The sequence below is a fragment of the Buteo buteo genome, chromosome 4 (genome assembly GCF_964188355.1).
Source record: "Buteo buteo chromosome 4, bButBut1.hap1.1, whole genome shotgun sequence".
Classification (NCBI taxonomy): Eukaryota; Metazoa; Chordata; class Aves; order Accipitriformes; family Accipitridae; genus Buteo; species Buteo buteo.
In genome coordinates, this window is record NC_134174.1 from 39,104,132 (window position 1) to 39,121,757 (window position 17,626).

General features: G+C 37.1%; 1 protein-coding gene across 1 annotated transcript in view; it reads right to left on the reverse strand.

Moving 5' to 3' along the window:
* NRG3 (neuregulin 3) overlaps window positions 1-17,626 on the reverse strand; it is a 424,200-nt gene that overhangs the window by 110,474 nt on the left and 296,100 nt on the right. The window contains exon 3 of the mRNA XM_075025600.1: window positions 5,468-5,541. Coding sequence (XP_074881701.1) covers window positions 5,468-5,541 — 74 coding nt within the window. The remainder of the gene's footprint in view (window positions 1-5,467; window positions 5,542-17,626) is intronic.

Sequence of the window (17,626 nt, forward strand, 5' to 3'; positions counted from 1 at the left end):
TTTCAAAAAGTCTATCTGGGGTTAAACAAGCCCCATGTTAAATCTGTTTTAGAAGGACTTACCTTCCACAAAACTCAGATATCCACCTGTGGCTACACAGTCCTATTTTCCCTAAATTCTCTTCCACTCATAACTGCCCTTACCTACATCCAACTTTCAAAGTCTTTCCAATAGCAAAATCTTATTTTATCCTATGCCTTCTAGAAATCAAAAAAGGAGGAAAAAACAAATTCAAGAGGAATGTTGACAAATTCAGAAAGGTTAAGTAAAGCTGACAAAAAAATTATTCAGGTTCTAGAAAATCAATCATGTAGTAAGAGACTCAGAAGTTTCATTTATTTTATTTATTCAAATTATTTGAAAATATATTCTATAAATATTTCACAACTGTGATGTGCTTTTTTCTCTACTTAATAACAGCCCCTTTACAGACTACCTTCATGGTGTCCAGTGCAGTTAGCAGAAACTTCAAAGCCAGCTCTGTTTAAAGCAGGAGGCTGAACCTCCCGAGTTGTCCAGAGAAGTCCTGACTTCTCTTTCAACGTAAATTATCCTATGATCTTACAAACACAAAACTGGAGGGGTGGGAGGAGAGAGAAAAAGAAAAAAAAAACAGGCAAAAAAGCCCAAGATTTTTGTTTCCTTTTTTGGGGGGCTTTTTTTTTTGGAGGAGGTGAGTGTGGGTCTTGAGGGTTTGAATACATTTCTGGAAAAACAATTTTTTCCTTTTTAAACTATCTGGAGTTGTTTTACTTATTTAAAGTCCCAGTCTTCCAGGAGAGGGGTTTTGATCCTTTGCTACATAAAGAGGTAATGTATGAATAAGTAACTGCAGACACCAGACATGACACTTGCAGGTTTCTCTTTGATGAAATTCAAAAAGAAAAGTAATGTGTGCCATGCTGTCGCGGGTTAAAGTATTATAAGACCACAGGCTATAGCTAGCTCTATAGGAACAAGACTTCTGACATTTGAAAAAGCCGGTTTAAAAGACCCGAAGTGTAACACGGTGGAAACCATCAGGAAAAAATATCAATGTAGAAACAAAGCGCACATTTTAATAAAGAATGTAATTGACAAATTTGGGCCGTCCATAGATTTTGTGTGGAAGCTGAAAAGTCTTAAAACTCTCAAAGCACAGATGATAAACAAAACCTGTTTCTAGTGGCTAGTTCACGCTGATTGTAAGTGGTTTGCAAACGAAGTATGATCAGCTTACAGAAGGAATTACATGATGGGGTTGACTGCAACAGCAGGACCATGGCCTAATGACCTATAAGCTTTCCACCATATTTTTCTTCTTTTAGAAAATAATGCATTTATTTTGAAAAAGGATCAGATAACATTCCCAATATTTGATAGGGGATCTCTCTTCACTTAAGCTTCTGAGGTCAAATGGGACAACTTGAATGTTAATATGACAAATATAAAAATCAATACTGCACATTATAAAACTGAAATACACTTTTTGCATAGGAAAGTAGCTTTCAATGCTAAGTTAAGAACAAAATAGTTGAAGGCGGAGTTCAACAATTTGGTAAAAAATGGGTAGTGTGACAAACCCATTCTCAATGCCTTGTTCACCGCTTTGGAATATCTGCACAGAACAGTCAAAGCTTTAAAGGTTATGCTTTGCCTCAGTATAAAAACTGATCAAGAGAAATATCTGGAGCCTACATACAACTTACCTTTCAAGACTCGTTGGGCCAGGCAGGTCTACTCCAGAACACTATAAAGGATAGTACATGAGTACATTTGTACAATTTATGTTGTATATAAGTTCCCAATCCTATAGATACACACAGGACTACACATGCCTGAAAAATGACTTGTACATAAAGTTATATTAAAGTTGTATTTATAATGTTGAAAATGTTATTGCTCTACCATTGCCATGAACTGTATTTATAGAGAAGTTAGCCCAGATGGAGAAAGCTGAAGCAATGTTTCAAATATACTCCTATTCTTTCCTTCCAGCATGCGACTGCTATTTCTTTTCTCTTCGTCTCACTAGTACTTCCTCCATAGATGAAGGAGAATATGACTGAGAGAGTTCATGGACTTGTGCTGCCCAGTATTAGCAGGGCTGACAGACTCCCTCCTCTTGATAGCGACTGTGAGCATGGGTTGCACTGTCATGCAGCATGCAGCCTTTTCCCTTATTGGTGATGTTATTAATTTTGTTAGGTTCCTTGTGGCTCCCATGGTTTAGGAAGGTTTCTCCCATATGCCAAGATTAACAAACTTCTTAAACTACTTGCGTTTGGGTTAGGTTTTTTTGTTGGTGGTTTGTTTTTTGTTTTTTTTTAAACATCTTTCACTTATAGCCAGAAAACCTGGTCAAGAGTAGAGAAATTAAGGGAAGTGGAAGCTGTTAACATCTATGATGCTTGAAGGTCCAGTAGAAGGGCTTGTGTTTGGGGTGTTTTGACATTGCTTTATGTGTGTCCTACATCTGTTTTCTTATTAATTTGATCCCAACTTTGAGCTGAAGGAAGGTAGTAAGTGGCAGATCCGACTGCAAGAAGCCATGGATGCCAATTCAAGAACTCTGAAACGCCATCAGGTAGTTCCAGGAGGTTTCCCAAAAACAGATTCTTAAATATCTTAACCATTTAGTTTAACTAAACTACATGGACATGATTCAGTATGCATTAATCTGTATTAAGTACTACATAATTTGTATTCATATCTGGGATGTAAAGTCAAGACCTGCCTAACATACACACCTAAAATGAGGTAAGAAGATGGGTTTGGCCCGATACCATTAAAAATACTGCAGAGCCATATCACATTATTTATCACTTTGCAACCTCAGATAATGGCCATACTGTACAAGCTTGGTTTGTTTTAGAGGGGTATTTAAAAAAATATACAACATACAAAACCAAAACAAAACTCTTGCACCTGTAAACAACTAACATTTTTAAGACAATATTGTTGCTATTTTCCAAGTGACTGTGGTCCAGAATCACCTCCCATTTAATGACATGTGAATGTGCTGAAAATATAACCTGCACTATCACAGGCAAGGTAAGATTAAAAACATACTGCTTCAGTATTTCATGCATGCACACTTCAAATAAGCTAAATATTGTTTTCAGATGCATCATTAGCAGTTCTGAACACATTTACTACTGAGAACCCTAAGCAAACTCACAAAACTCAAATGAGCTGGACTTGCTTATAAAGCTTGACTGACACCAGCCATTGTTGGCTACGTGCAGTACAGACACAAGAGCACTAATCTGAGTGTTCAAATTTTGGAAATTAAGCCTTTCATTTAAAAAAAAATTGCTTCCCTCTGAAGCCACCTCCAAATTCACCCTTTAAGTGTCCCTTCAGCAGTTCTCTTCCTAATCCAAACACACATTCAACCACAAAACTAAGTTTTTGTAAAGCAACACCAGAGCCTTTGGAGATGATGATATTGCACTTGACTACTGTGTCAAATACTTTTTACACTCCTCAGGTCTGCAAATAGCAAAGATTTCTGCCATTGACTGCTGATAATCAGCATGGTATGATTTTTTTTCCTCTCCAGAGGGAAGATAAATACATTACTGATTTAACTCCTGAGCAAAACGTTCACGTTGTCACTGTCCAGCTGCAGCAGAAAGTTTCTAATATCTCCCTTTCAGGCTGTGCATGCTTAGAACAAGTGCATATGCACACACATACACAGAGATACATTACGCTATACCAACACACAGAAATGCACCTGAACAGAATCTTTTCCTCTTTTGAATGCTGATGAGGATTAAATACAAGTTAAGTTTCAAAACTGACTGGGAAAGTACCTAACTCACATTAACCTTTTTTCTTTATATTGGAAGAGAGGCCCTTCTTGGGCCATAGGTATGTCCAGTGGATCTATGTCAACATCAAGCTAAGGTCCCTTGCTCTTACATATCCTAAGTAACATAATTTTGAAAGCAACCCTCAATAAAATAAAATAAAATAAAATAAAATAAAATTGCTTTTGTAGTCAGAAGTTGTAAAATGGTCATTTCAGGGAACCTTAGTTTACTGAGCAGGATCAGGTGGCTGAACAATTTTATGGAAACCAACCAGGGTAAGTAAGCATCTCCCAAATAAAGGGAAACAAGTCTGTGCAACCAACACAATGCTGCAAAGAAACAACAATACCTTCCACAGTATATAAACACTGTAGGGACTTTGGCCTCGTTAGATGCAGCTTAACTGGGGAGTCTTTTCTGCATTTGTATTGTATCTATATGAATTTCATCTCTACTCTTGAGAGAGTAAAGCTAGAGTTCCCTGCTAAAACCAAGACAGATAGGTACCACCCTGTCCTGCTGTCAACTGATTTTCCTTTTCCCCACTTTTAGGAAGCAAAGTACCTCTTCCCTTGCCATATACACAGCTTCTGTGTTTACACATGCACCTACAACTTGGCAGAGGTAAAGTCTGCCTATTCGTTACAGGCTCTGCACTTTACCATTAAAGGTCAAGCAAAAGGAAAAGCTAAACCAAACACAAAGCAAACTATAATGGGAGCTCTACAACACAGAGAACTACAAAACAACAGGTGTCTTTGGCAACAGGCATTCACATGGAAAAGCACAAGAAAATAAACAGAAAGCACAAAAAAAGATTGGAAGAACAAGCAATATTCTTCAAAAAGCACAAAACAACCCAAATCAAATTCTACAGAGCACCCAAAACCGGAAGACTTAATACATTACAGTTTCCAGGTATAAGAACAAAAACAAGAGATTGGATATGACCCTTTGTTGTATGTCACTTCGTTCAGAAATTTAAGATGAACAACATTATTTAGTAAATGGATTCACTTCTAAGAAATTCATCTTGGCTAGTACTTTTGACATAGTTTTGTTAGTAAACAGAGTTTTAAAAATGCAACAGTGGAGTAGGAGAACATAGACAGATGGTATTCTGGCATATACTTAACAGTGTAATAGAGAGTTACTTTGTCTCCACGTTACTATCTGAGAGCATACCTTTACTCTGCAAATACAGAGCAACTCCACTTGTAGAAGTGAAAAAAATATTGGGTTTTGTGTAAACTGATATCACATATTTCCAAGGAGATTATAATCTCTGCAGTTCCAGGCAATCTGAATTTATCTTCTTTTGAAGGAATCACTTTGCAGCCTACACTTGGTTTCCTTTTAGATTCTGCAATTTTATTTGCTCTTGAGTCAAAAGTAGAGAAAAGTGAATATTTTGGCTTTAAGCAGGGACAGTATTATTCCAAATCATAAGGAATCAAGTCCTCTGATGGCCTGCCCTGCTGCAGCAGAATATGTTTTATAAGAGACTGGAGGATGCGTTTTTGTCCTACCAACAAAAGCAACACCATTCTCTACACACAACGGCAGTGGTCCATAATATGCTTTCTGACAATAGGCAAAGGGTCATCTCGCATGGCAAGAATAGCCTCCAGCATGGATTAAAAATATAAGAAAAACATTTGACGTACTTGGATCTGACAAGATTGAGTCGGTTTTCGGCAAAAATTGGTCACAGCGGACTCCTTGGTAGCCCTCTTTGCACCTGAGAAAAAGGGGATAAATGACAAACATACGCATGCGATAATAAAAGGTTAATTTCAAGGTAGCAAAATCAACTGAAATTCTCCCTGCCAATGCTGTGAGGGACTTGCATATTTACAGTTATTCCAACTACTATGGAAGCAAGGTTATTACTGAAACACAATGGAAGCACGTAAAATCATTTGTATTTCAAAAAATTCCCCTCAACACTTTTCAATTATTTCAGAAACTATGAAAAGAACATCACTTAAGAACAACCCCTCTTTTAGATATCAATTCAGTGAAACAATCAAAGAAAGTCCTTTATAAAATAGACATATTTGTAACAAAAGATACCCATTAGGGAACACAAAGCTTTATAAAGCTTCTGTACTGTACAAAACATCAGATTAACAATTTATCTTTGGCTGTCTGAATAAGTAGGGAACACTTATGGAGCCATTAATTTTAGAACTAGTTTCTACTGCACATAAAAGATAACATGTTTAGGCATGATAGACAATGTCAGGCGTTGTTTGTAAGCGAACAGTCTTAGACGTCTGCGGGATTAGATTTTTAAAGCACATAAACCAGAATAACCTCCTGCCTTAAAAACCATGAACTGGCTTTGACTGAGAATCTAATACCATTATTTATCTTGAATCCGTACTTTGAAGAAATTCCATTTACTGCATTTGAACTTGTTCTCAGAAGTTTATCTCTCTCACTTCATCTAAGTGTATCAGAAGCAGACCTTTAATTATTTATTTGCTAAGCAATTTTTCAGAGAAAAGTGATGGACACTTTAATTATAAATGATAGCAACAGGGACTCCGTATCTCCCAAAGCTCTTGCGTATCATATAAACAATATGCTCAGATCAGCATCACCACCTTCATTAGGATTGACAACTGCAGCTTGAATTATGTGATAATGTCAAGAAGAGAAGTTATCTGCTCCTTCACAATGTTTCTAGTCAGGCTTCCTCTGAAAGTTGCCTTTTAAAATGCTTTTGGGTTAATAAATTAATGCTTCAGTGAGAAGTACATGTCACCAGCCTTGATTCAGGGATTAGAAAGTACATTTGTGAGCAAATATGTAAATTATAAGAATTGCCATCAGACCCCCAAAAGTAGTAAAAATCTACAGTAAGAAGATGATTTAAAAAAAAAAAAAAGATATTATATAAAACACTCCCTTTTGGCTTTTTTCCATGAAGGATACTGAGTGCTACTTTGCAGATCAGTTTCTTACCAGTACTTGTCTATCTATAAAATGACTGACTGTGAAAAACTGAATTCATATCCTGTGGTAGTGGTCACAAGTTATCAGTCAAGGAAAAATGTTCTAATTTTTTTTTTTTTTAAATGCAGAATGTTCAATTAAAATTGTCCACTAGTCAGAAAAACTGAAGAAGTCTCCATACATTCAGACACGGCTGCATGCAATTTTTGCCTCTGATTATGAAATGTCAGAAGTTGCCTCACATCAAACCGAAACTCTTCTTCACAGGCTTGGGAAGAGTTGGTAGACCTAATTTCAAAGCTTAAGAACAGCCTACAGGGGTTGGGGATATTCTTGTCTTTGCATTAGCATTTTCTATTAACTTTTTGACATACATTTGTACCTGCCTCACTTACTATTACCCTATTAGAGACTTAAAACTCTATGCTGAACTGTTGGTCTGCAAGTCATAGAAGTGTTCATCACATAGCCTAATTCCACAACTGAAAACTTTGATGCTACTTGTGAGGATAAAGAGTCAGAGAATGATAACTCCTGGAAGAGCTGTAGCAAGTGCTCATCAGCATGTGTGAAGACCCATCAGCCAGAGGCAGGCAGAGGAATGCCACAAGGACCCTCATGCCAGCGGGAACAGCCCTTCCCTTCTCTGATGGTCATCAGGGCACATCTGAGCCAAAAGCTCTGCTGCCTTCCTTTTCTTACCGCTCCATTCCTCACATGATGGAACAGAAACCTTAGACTGTCTTCACTTCACAGCTGAGAAACAGTCTGCACCATTTGTTACCCTGTCAGATGGTCCAGGTAATTAATTGTGGTCTAGGTAATGAATTGTTCATGCCAGAATTGAAGGAGAGAAATTTTGCTACTGTTAGCTGCTAGGGTAGATTTGGGGGTATCTATTCCACTCCTACCAACTGTGTCATGGTCCAAATCAAACATCAGAAAATATTTTTTGTGTCTCGCAAAAATGGCAAAAGGTGCTGTGGATATTTTCACCTTCCATTTAATGTTGTTCGTAAGGGTTACATATTATCAGTCGCAAATACAGCAGATGCTGATAAAGTTGGTGGCCTCAAAAACAATCTGATGGGAGACTCCTGTAACTGGTAAAGTACCACCCCAGTACAAGACTCTAAGTTACATGTGTTTTCATGTCTTTTCTTGACTTTGTATGAGCAATGGGTTGGAACAGAATATATCACAGAGTCACTTAGATTTACAACTTCTCCCTTTTAAAACTCAGCATCCCTTGTACCTGACTGAATTGCATGCTGCCACAGCTATGCTGTGCAATCTGGAGATAATGATGGGGACAGATTTCTTCTCTTAAAAATGTATTGGTTATCATATCAAGCTATTATTATTATCCTGACTATATCACACATATACTGCTGCTTGTCTCCATCACTGTGAAGCTGGAGCATACAGTAATCAGTTGGCTGACTGACCTGGATGAGTCTAAAGTAACATTTTCACTTACCTGTACATTTTGGTGAACGTGTCACAGGAGAATTTTGTTTTTATGACTTTTAAAATTTAGTACAGAGGTGGCTGATACATCAAAGAATAAATATAATTTTTAAATGTAATAACATAATATTACACCAAGATAACAACTATTATGGCCATACATTGCTGAAAAAGTTAATATAATTTAAAAAAACAAGCAAAGATAAAAACTACATCTCCTAGTTTCATTAACAAATGATTTTTGAAATCCAGAAGACACCAAGTTATAGCAATAACTGCTCTGCTAATATCACACCAAAGTTTAAACCTTTTGTAATTAAGTCTTGTGAAACTGAAGTCTTGTAGAATATACATTTGACAGTTATAATGTTACAAAATGATAAAAGCTGATCATGTTGTGGCATCCTATAATCTTTGCTAAAGCATCTGCCATCCATCCTAAATGGGCAGACAAGATAATTGTGCCCACAATACCCAACATGCACACGTGCTGCTAACTGGCATCACACATCTAAGGTATGCCCCCCCCCACCTCTTTGAAAACAACACAACTATGTCACATACAATAGTTCAGGGAAGTCCAATTGAGGTCATTCAATATTGCCATATGCAGTGTAAATGATCACATTCATATTTATGGATGTATTAAAAAAAAACTGTGAGTAATCAGGGAAATCTTGAGAAATGCTTTGATGCAGCCAACTGTTTCAGAAATGATCATTTGATTATATGACAAGCAAATGTTTATTAGATATGCCTTTCAAAAAAAAAAAAAAAGTCAAACTAGGGTAAGATATTTCTCATAGTGAAGCAAAAGCTCTGATCTGCATGTGGGACTCCCACAGCAAAGGACAGAAAGGACAGTCTAAGCTCCATTCCAGCACCAGAAATCACTCCCGTGCTGAAGCGCTGCACTGTATGAGCAGGCTCAGGTACATGCCTAAGTGCAGACCATGGTGAAAGGCTCTAATAAATAGTATTAATTACAGCCTCCTTGGAAAGTAAATACGAAAATGGAATTCGCTGGTTTGCATTCACATTTTCACCAAAATAACTATATCTGTCTAGGCTCTAGACCAAAAATATCGTATGAATGGAATAATTTAAATCCTTCTGATTAAATGTTATGAAAAGAATCACAGGTAAAGCTAATGTGCTGCTGCTAAAATGCTTGCAAACATCCCTAAATGGTATCTGTTAAATTTAACTAAGACTATTTTATGCTGTGTTTTTTACATCTTTCACTGGTAATGTACTTTCTGTAGGTTGTTTTTTAAAGTCACCAAACTGCACTGTGCATTGCACTTTATGGAGTCACATATAATATTCTTTATGTGAAAACATACATGCAGAAACACATTTCTCATTCCTGGTAAGAAGTTTTTTTTCTTTCTACTAGAGCATATTTGTGCTTAAGTATTAAAAAGCAAGCAGAGTATGAGCATTTATTCAATACTTTTGTCCCCATTCTTAATATCAAATAGTATTAATACATATATATTCTAGTCAAAGGGATCACAGATATTTTCTGTGGACATTTCTCAGAATTGTTTCTTGTGTATTCAAACCTTATGGAGCCAAGGGAGATTTCAAATAGTTGACTGCATCATGCGTAGGAATAACACAGCGCTCCAACTCCCTAGATTTCAGATGGGACACACTAGCAAAAAGTAAAGTGAATGGGGGCAGGGGGTGGCAAATTCCATGTTAAGTGAAGCTGAAGAATCAAATGTATCTAAAGCCAGCAGGAGAAAAGGAAGATATTACAAAGAACCTACTTAGAAGAGTTAGGGAAGGACGTATAAAGCTTATGGCCAAGAAGCCATTACCATCAGTTTACATTTTCCCCAAATACTTCTGTATAGTGCTCCATACCCCTATTAAACCAAAGTATTCTAATTCTCAAGGGATGGTAATGTACAGAAGGCAGGGGAGAGGGAGAGAGAGTGGCACCAGCAAACTACAGAGGCTATGAAAGACAGTAATGCTGTGAACCCTCATTTCTTTCCTCCTCCCCTACGATACTGACCATCCATTTGAAATGGGAATAATTCTTTTTCTTCCCTAAGTGTGGTGATCACATTTGCCTTTGACCATGTGAAGAAGTATGCATAAAATAGTTTCTCTGCACAAAGTCCAGAATTTGGCAACCATAAGATATACGAGATCCTCTGAAATGGAAATCTTGAAAAAGGCATTTGGAACCTCAGTGATCAACTATGCCAGAAGAAAAAGCTGTAAAGCTATACATCAGGAAAATAAGCATACCCTAGGCCGAAAGTGATTTGTGACATTTAACAGAAATGTCTTAATAGTGCAGTGCCCCAAAGATAAACTTCTATAAACCTATAATCTGATTCTAGCCTTGTAAACAGGAGTAATCCAGTTTGAAAGATGCATTAATAGTACCTATGAAAAATGAAACTTAATTTTTGCAGTGTATCCAGACCAACACATTTCTTTCCACTTGTAGGAGCTACAAGATAACAATCTCAAAAATGCTATTAGAATGATCCATCTTATAATTTCACTGGATCAGTTACAAATTATTTTCTCATGAGACCATTACAGCCATTGTATTGACAATCAGATGCCAGTAAGAGTATATACTGCATCTCTTATTTATTCTCTAAGAGAGGAATCGGAGATCGTGATAAAGAAATATTCCAATGGTCTATAAATTTTGATCAAGTACTTATTTTCACACAGAGAACGCAATATGCTTTAGCCTGGGTTGGAGAGCAGGTTATGCAATAAATATACAGTAGCAAGCCATGACACTCTATAGGCCATTGGGTTGTCCCACAATGTAGCCTGAAATATGCCATAAACAATGAAAAATAATTCCTCTGCTCTGCAGGTAAGCTAAATATAGAGTTCAGTACCTGTAACTAGAATGACCTTAAGTGGAATAAATAGAAATTTATATTTATTATCGTGATTGTTATTAGGTGAAGATTTTATTCACAAGGGAAGAATAAAGTAATCTTAACAGTGAAGGTCAGACAGGATGTCTTGTCATTTAACACATGCAGCATGCCCCTATAAGCAAAAAACAGGCTTCCTAGATTCAACAGATTAGACCACTGAATCACAACTTAGAATATTTCTCCACAGATACCATGCTCAAAGCCAGACAGAAAATGAACCCTTCATAAAAATCAATAGTTTGCTGGTCAGGTACTAACCTGAGAAGTAAAAGATTCACATTCCAGTTTTGGTGTGAAAATGAAGCATTAAAGACGAACCCAGGTTTTCTATATTGCAGAAATGTCCTGATAATTTGATTATCTATTCTAGGAAGCACTGCTCTTGATTGTTCTCGAAAAAAAAATAATAATTCAGAGGTATTCCATTTCATCTCGAAATAGGTCGGGGCAGGGGGGGGACGGGGACACAATGAAAAAAAAGTTTCCAACATGGCTCTAACCATGCATAAGTGAGTGAAACAGTTACGTGTTGAACCTTGGACAGAGTTACTGCCGTTATCAGGTAATTGTTTACACCCAACGGAGTTTGTAGTGAAATACAAACCGGAAGTAATATTTGAACAGCAAATCAGCTAATGGTTATTGGAGACTTTTTCAGAAACTGCAGGACTTGGGAGACAAGGTATATACTGAGCAGTGCTGGCAGAGATGACATTTTTCTCTTTGCAAATCTGTTTCTGTAGTTTCACAATGGAAAGACTTTTTCAAGTTGACATGACTTTTCCAATATCGTTTCATAAAAAGACCATGCGACAGTTTATGAACAAACCGTTAAAGGAAAAGGCTTTTCTTAACTGTGGGAGTGACTGTGGGCATTGGACCATAGGTGCACGCGGTCTGCTGGCAGTAAGCGTGTGGGGCAGGGGGCACAGACAGGAAGAGGAGCTGGAGGAAGGGTGACAGTCCCTAATACAGAACCAGGTACAAAAGCCTACCACAGCAACAGGGGAAACGGCCCCTCATTAACTCCTCCCTTGATCTATTTAACACTTGTGCTGGTTTTGGCTGGGATAGAGTTGATTTTCTTCATAGAAGATAGTATGAGGCTATGGTTTGGATTTGTGCTGGAAACAGTGTTGATGACACAGAGGGATGTTTCAGTTACTGCTGAGCAGTGCTTACACAGAGCCAAGGGCTTTTCTGCTCCTCACCCCACCCCACCAGCGAGCAGGCTGGGGGGGCACAAGGAGTTGGGAGGGGACACAGCCGGGACAGCTGACCCCAACTGACCCGAGGGACGTTCCAGACCGTATGACATCATGCTCAGCATATAAAGCTGCGGGAAGAAGGGGCGGAGGTGTGTTCGGAGTGACGGCGTTTGTGTTCCCAAATAACTGTTAAGCGCGCTGGAGCCCTGCTTTCCTGGAGATGGCTGAACACCTGCCTGCCCATGGGAAGTGGTGAATGAATTCCTTGTTTTGCTTTGCTGTGTGCGCAGCTTTTGCTTTACTTATTAAACTGTCTTTATCTCAACCCACGAGTTTCTCACTTTTACTCTTCCAGTTCTCTCCCCTATCCATCCCACGGGGGGTGGGGGTGGGAGCGAGCGAGTTGCTGTGTGGTGCTTAGTTGTTGGCTGGGGTTAAACTATGACAACACTCCAACATGTATAATTGAATAAAGCTCAATCTCTTCCTGAAATGAAACACCAAACTTGGAAGCTAGATGAAAAAAATGCAGTTTTTCCTCAATTGTTTCCATGAGTGATACAGCACATCTACTTCATCGCACTCCAACCTATTACAGAGAATCAGTTTTTAAAATATACTTCTCACTGGCAGGCTCTATCCTTCTTCCTTGTCCAAAGATGACGAAATGTAGCTATTGTGTAATCAGACTTTTAAAATGCACTGGTGAGATCTTCCATACGGATTCACTATCTAACACAGCCTTCAGGTCTTGATTGTGGTAATTTTATTAAAACCCATAATGTAATCATCTAAGTCATGTACGACCACAAAAATCCAGTAGCCTCTACTACTTTATATCACTTTATGTCACTTTATATAAAGCAATTTCACTAGCCAAACTATCTAGTTACCCAGTAGTTACAGACACCATCAGTAAGCAAAGCAGAAAAAGCAAACATGGATTTTTGACCGCCCTTAGTAACCTCAAACAGCCAAAGGCTTTTAGCACCAAGAAGCAAAAATGATAACTTTTGTGCAAAAAAGTGTAAACAGGACCAGTCATTAGAAGGTATGTTTGGATAGGTGGGTCTTTACTTTAAAACCCTGTGGATTTATGACTGCAGCGATATGTGCACCTCTGAGACCAGCAGACTCGTGTGCTCCTTGCATAGAGTTCTAACCCCTATGGTCTATGCTATGCACAAAATATAGCCTACTAACTAAAATTAAACTAAAGTGAATATAAACAGATAAAATCAACTAAATTAAATTAAAATGAATGCATGGCATTAGAAAGAACAAAACTGGGAACCCAGTAAGGAGTTAGGTAAAGACACAGTATTTCTTGAATACAAACATGAATCCCTTCAGATGGGAAGGCCAGAACACTTACCCAGGACACTCACACCCCTCCTCTTTTTCTTTCAGATTTTTTTTCCCTAAAATAATCTCCACAACAGAGATGCAACTTACTGTATAATAAAGGTTTCATATGAGTGTTTGAACATACTTCATTTTTTGAACACCTTGCAATCTATTATGTAACTGAATTATGACATGTATCTGCCTTTTTCTTTTCTTAAAGAAATAAGTCTGACTGTTGTGTAAAGCAATAGTACAACTGTTACAGAATGGGCAATATCAACTTTGAGAAACGAACAAAAAAATCACTTTTCTGTCCATTTTCTTTTAAAATGTTGCAGCTGTTAAAAATAAGTAGAACAAGTAACACAAAGGAAATTATACTGAAAAGGCAGCCAAAGAAGGGTAAGAAAAGATTTTTTCTGTATCATTTGCCCTAGAGCCAGTCTAGCTGAAACATCAATACAGAAATTGAATCAGACTTTTTAAAAATCATACTTATCATTGGTATAATTACTTATCATTGGTATAATTCACCATTTTTTCAAGATGTAAATTGTCAGTGCACCTCATTAAAATAGGGAAGTACTATTATGCTGCTCTTAGTGCAAATGGAGGAGAGATTAAAGGTCACAGCTCCAAAAAACAGAGTCACTGCCCAGATTTAGGTAACACAACTTTGAACTAATTTGTTGACTCCAGTGATTCAGGTTCCTTTACTTTGGAGAAACTAATGGGGTACTTTAGTAAAATCTGAATTCTCTAAATCCTCTATAGGAACCATTGAACTAAATGAGGCTTTTAGCATTTAAAAAGGAGTTATGTGGCTTTGACTTAAACGCCTCATCCAAAGTTATGCAGGAACTACTGAATTATCATTCCTCTCCTGATCTGGATGGTTTTCCTTCTTTGTCTTTCATAAAAGGTAGGTCAGAAAAAGAAATAAAAAATTAACAAGAGGTGTTAGTAAAGCCATTCAGGCTGTCCAGACCTATGGTAGCACCTGAACTTATAATCATTTCCCTCACCTCAACAACAGACCAGGTTTTTTTTTTTTTTTGAAGGTATTCCCTTAAAAAAAAAAAATAAAAGTTTCATATACTTAATCAATGCCCATAGCCCATGCAGTATTGTTACATAGTGGTTCTAGACTACAGTATTCACTTAAAACTCAGGTTAGGTTTTTTATCTGAAGATATACATTTAGTGTATTGATAGTTAATTTGGTATCCAATTTCCTTGTGGCATATCTATGCAGGTCAACATTTCACACTAATACACACACAGGCTTTAGGCTTTTCATGAGCTAAGAATTATCTTTACCCACTGAGGATAATAAAATCCTTAAGAAATTATTTTTCCCTTTGTTTCCATAATACATATATCTGGATACAAGTCTTATGCATAACAATTTGAAGTGGCAACTTAGCAACTGACTGTAATTTAGTTTCAACAATCAGATTCAAGATCAAAAAAAGGTTTTGCATTTAGTTTTTTATTGTAGCAAGCATGTGAGAATTTGAAGAGGGTACAATTACAAGTCAGCAACAGGTAGCTAGAATACAGCTGTGTTTCAAACCTTAGTGAGTGGTGTATAATCACATATGTAGAAGGCACTGGGATCTAGACAGACCTACTTACGCTGCTTGTCCAATCAAAATCAATGTATTTATTCACATCCATATAAAACAGGCAGGCACTTAACTTCAGTGCTGAATGGAGCCTAACTGACATAAGCATCCATCTTTGTGTTGCTACCATATCTGTTATGTATGTCAAATCTTGTTATGTAGGTTCAAAGAAAAAAACAACCCACAACCTTTTGTGATTGAACTAGGATGAATTGCATGATTCCAAGAGATGACTTCTTCTCCTGTCCTCTATACTTCATTTTCCATCATATATTTTAACAACAAAATTTCTAGTTTTGAAGTCCTTTGGTTTCCCTTTCAGCTGGAGAACAGTCTTTAAGTAAGACTGTATTCAGGAACTATGAAATCCAAGTGCATTGGGATGACTAGAGAACAGACATCATGGTGATCATCTGGCTTGTTCAGTCATCAACAGAAATGAAATCTTCCTCTCCATTCTTAGCTCAATAATACAGAGCTGGAGAAAAATTTAAATCCGACAGCAGTTCATTACTCTGCTGCAAAAACCATGGCTAGAAATACAAACAGACCACAGACAGAATTGGGCAGAAGCAAGTAATCAAAAATAAACAGGGGGGCCAAGACTGACCAGCATTTACCTGCCAAAAATAACCCATCTCTAGAAGAAATCTAAGAATCCTTCTGAAGTATTGCCAAATGTTTAGCTCTTAACATATTCCAGTGAACAAGGAAGATGAAAGGAGCAAAGATGCAACACTTCCATTTGAGATTATGACTGCTATTAAACACAATTATAGAAAACCCGAAAACTTTACTAGAGCAGTGTATGGAGAAGCACTTTAACGTCTAGTTTTCACAATAAAATTGGACTTGGTTCAAGACTGGAAAAAGTAATCAAGAACATGCAGTCAATGTTGACAAGCACAAGGTCATGCTCACCTTATGCTGAATCTTTAAAAATCATGGTCCTATGAGACTTATCCTTGCTTATACCAATTAGAAAATCGTGCTTAGTAACAGCTCAATTTTTCACAGCTGTGCTCTAGTAAAATCAAATGTTATGAGGTCGACAAGTGATAACTTTTACTCAAAAGTTCATATGCACTTCTAATTCCACCAAACAGTGCTTACAGTACTTAATGACTCTGTCTAGGTCAGACAGCACTGGACAGGCAACACAATTTTTTCATGATGTAAGTCTTGATCATTAAAAAAATATACTACTGCAAATTGAATAAAATATCAATATCTGGAAAAATCTTTTTGAAAAGATAAAAATGTCAATAGGCTTACTCAACATTTTTCATTTTAAGAATTTAGATTTTTTAATGTATAGCTTTTGTTACTTTATATTAGTGCTGAAATAAGGTAACTTACAGTCTGTGCTTCATAAAATGAGTCCTGAGTGCCAATATTAACTCTATTAGCTGTAAATGCTAGATTAAATTTAGCAGAGAGGAGCAAATGTTTGACAGGACCTTTCAGAAGTGACCCTGGAAGTGACTGCACTTCAGATCTGCAATTTCTACGTTCTCTTTTGGTTTTTGAAGGAAGGTTTTAGTGCTGACCTGTACCAGGAACAAGTTGCCACAGGCTGTTCATTCTAGTAGTTCAACACAAGTTCACCTCGTATATCCATACCACACCAACTTACCTATGGCAGCATTTTGACCAGCCCCAAGCATGGCACAATGCAATAATACTGCCCCTGCCCCAGTGCTTTATTTTTCAAATTTAACTCAATAGAAAGATCAACACAGACTTTCCTAGTCCATGTTGCGCCATTAAAAAAAATAAAAAAAAAAATCCCTCCTCCTTAACAATAAACTTCAACCTGTAAACCACAAAAACATTAGAAACTCTCTTCAAATATCAGCCAATAAACAAAATATTTAACCAACTAACTACGCAATCATTTCTCTACTATTTTGGATTTAACCAACCAGAAAAACTGAAAAGCTTTGATTAGGTTTTTCCACAATATACCTCTGCTGTGTGATAGATGATTTACTATGGATGATAAATGAATATAGTCTTTCATTATGTATGGCATTCATCAGCTACGAGAAAGCTTTTGAATAAATGGAAGGTGATTTCATATCATATTCAAAGCCTCATGCAGCTAAGACACAGATGAAAGCCACATTCAATACTTCAAAAAACAAATGAAAATGAGACCTTTGCTTTACATTATGTCTGCTCAAGATAACCATCTTTATAAAAGCCCTTCAAAACTCTTCTTGAAAACATCTTTCAGGGACTGGACTTAGGTAGGAAAAAAAAGATGTCTGAAAAAT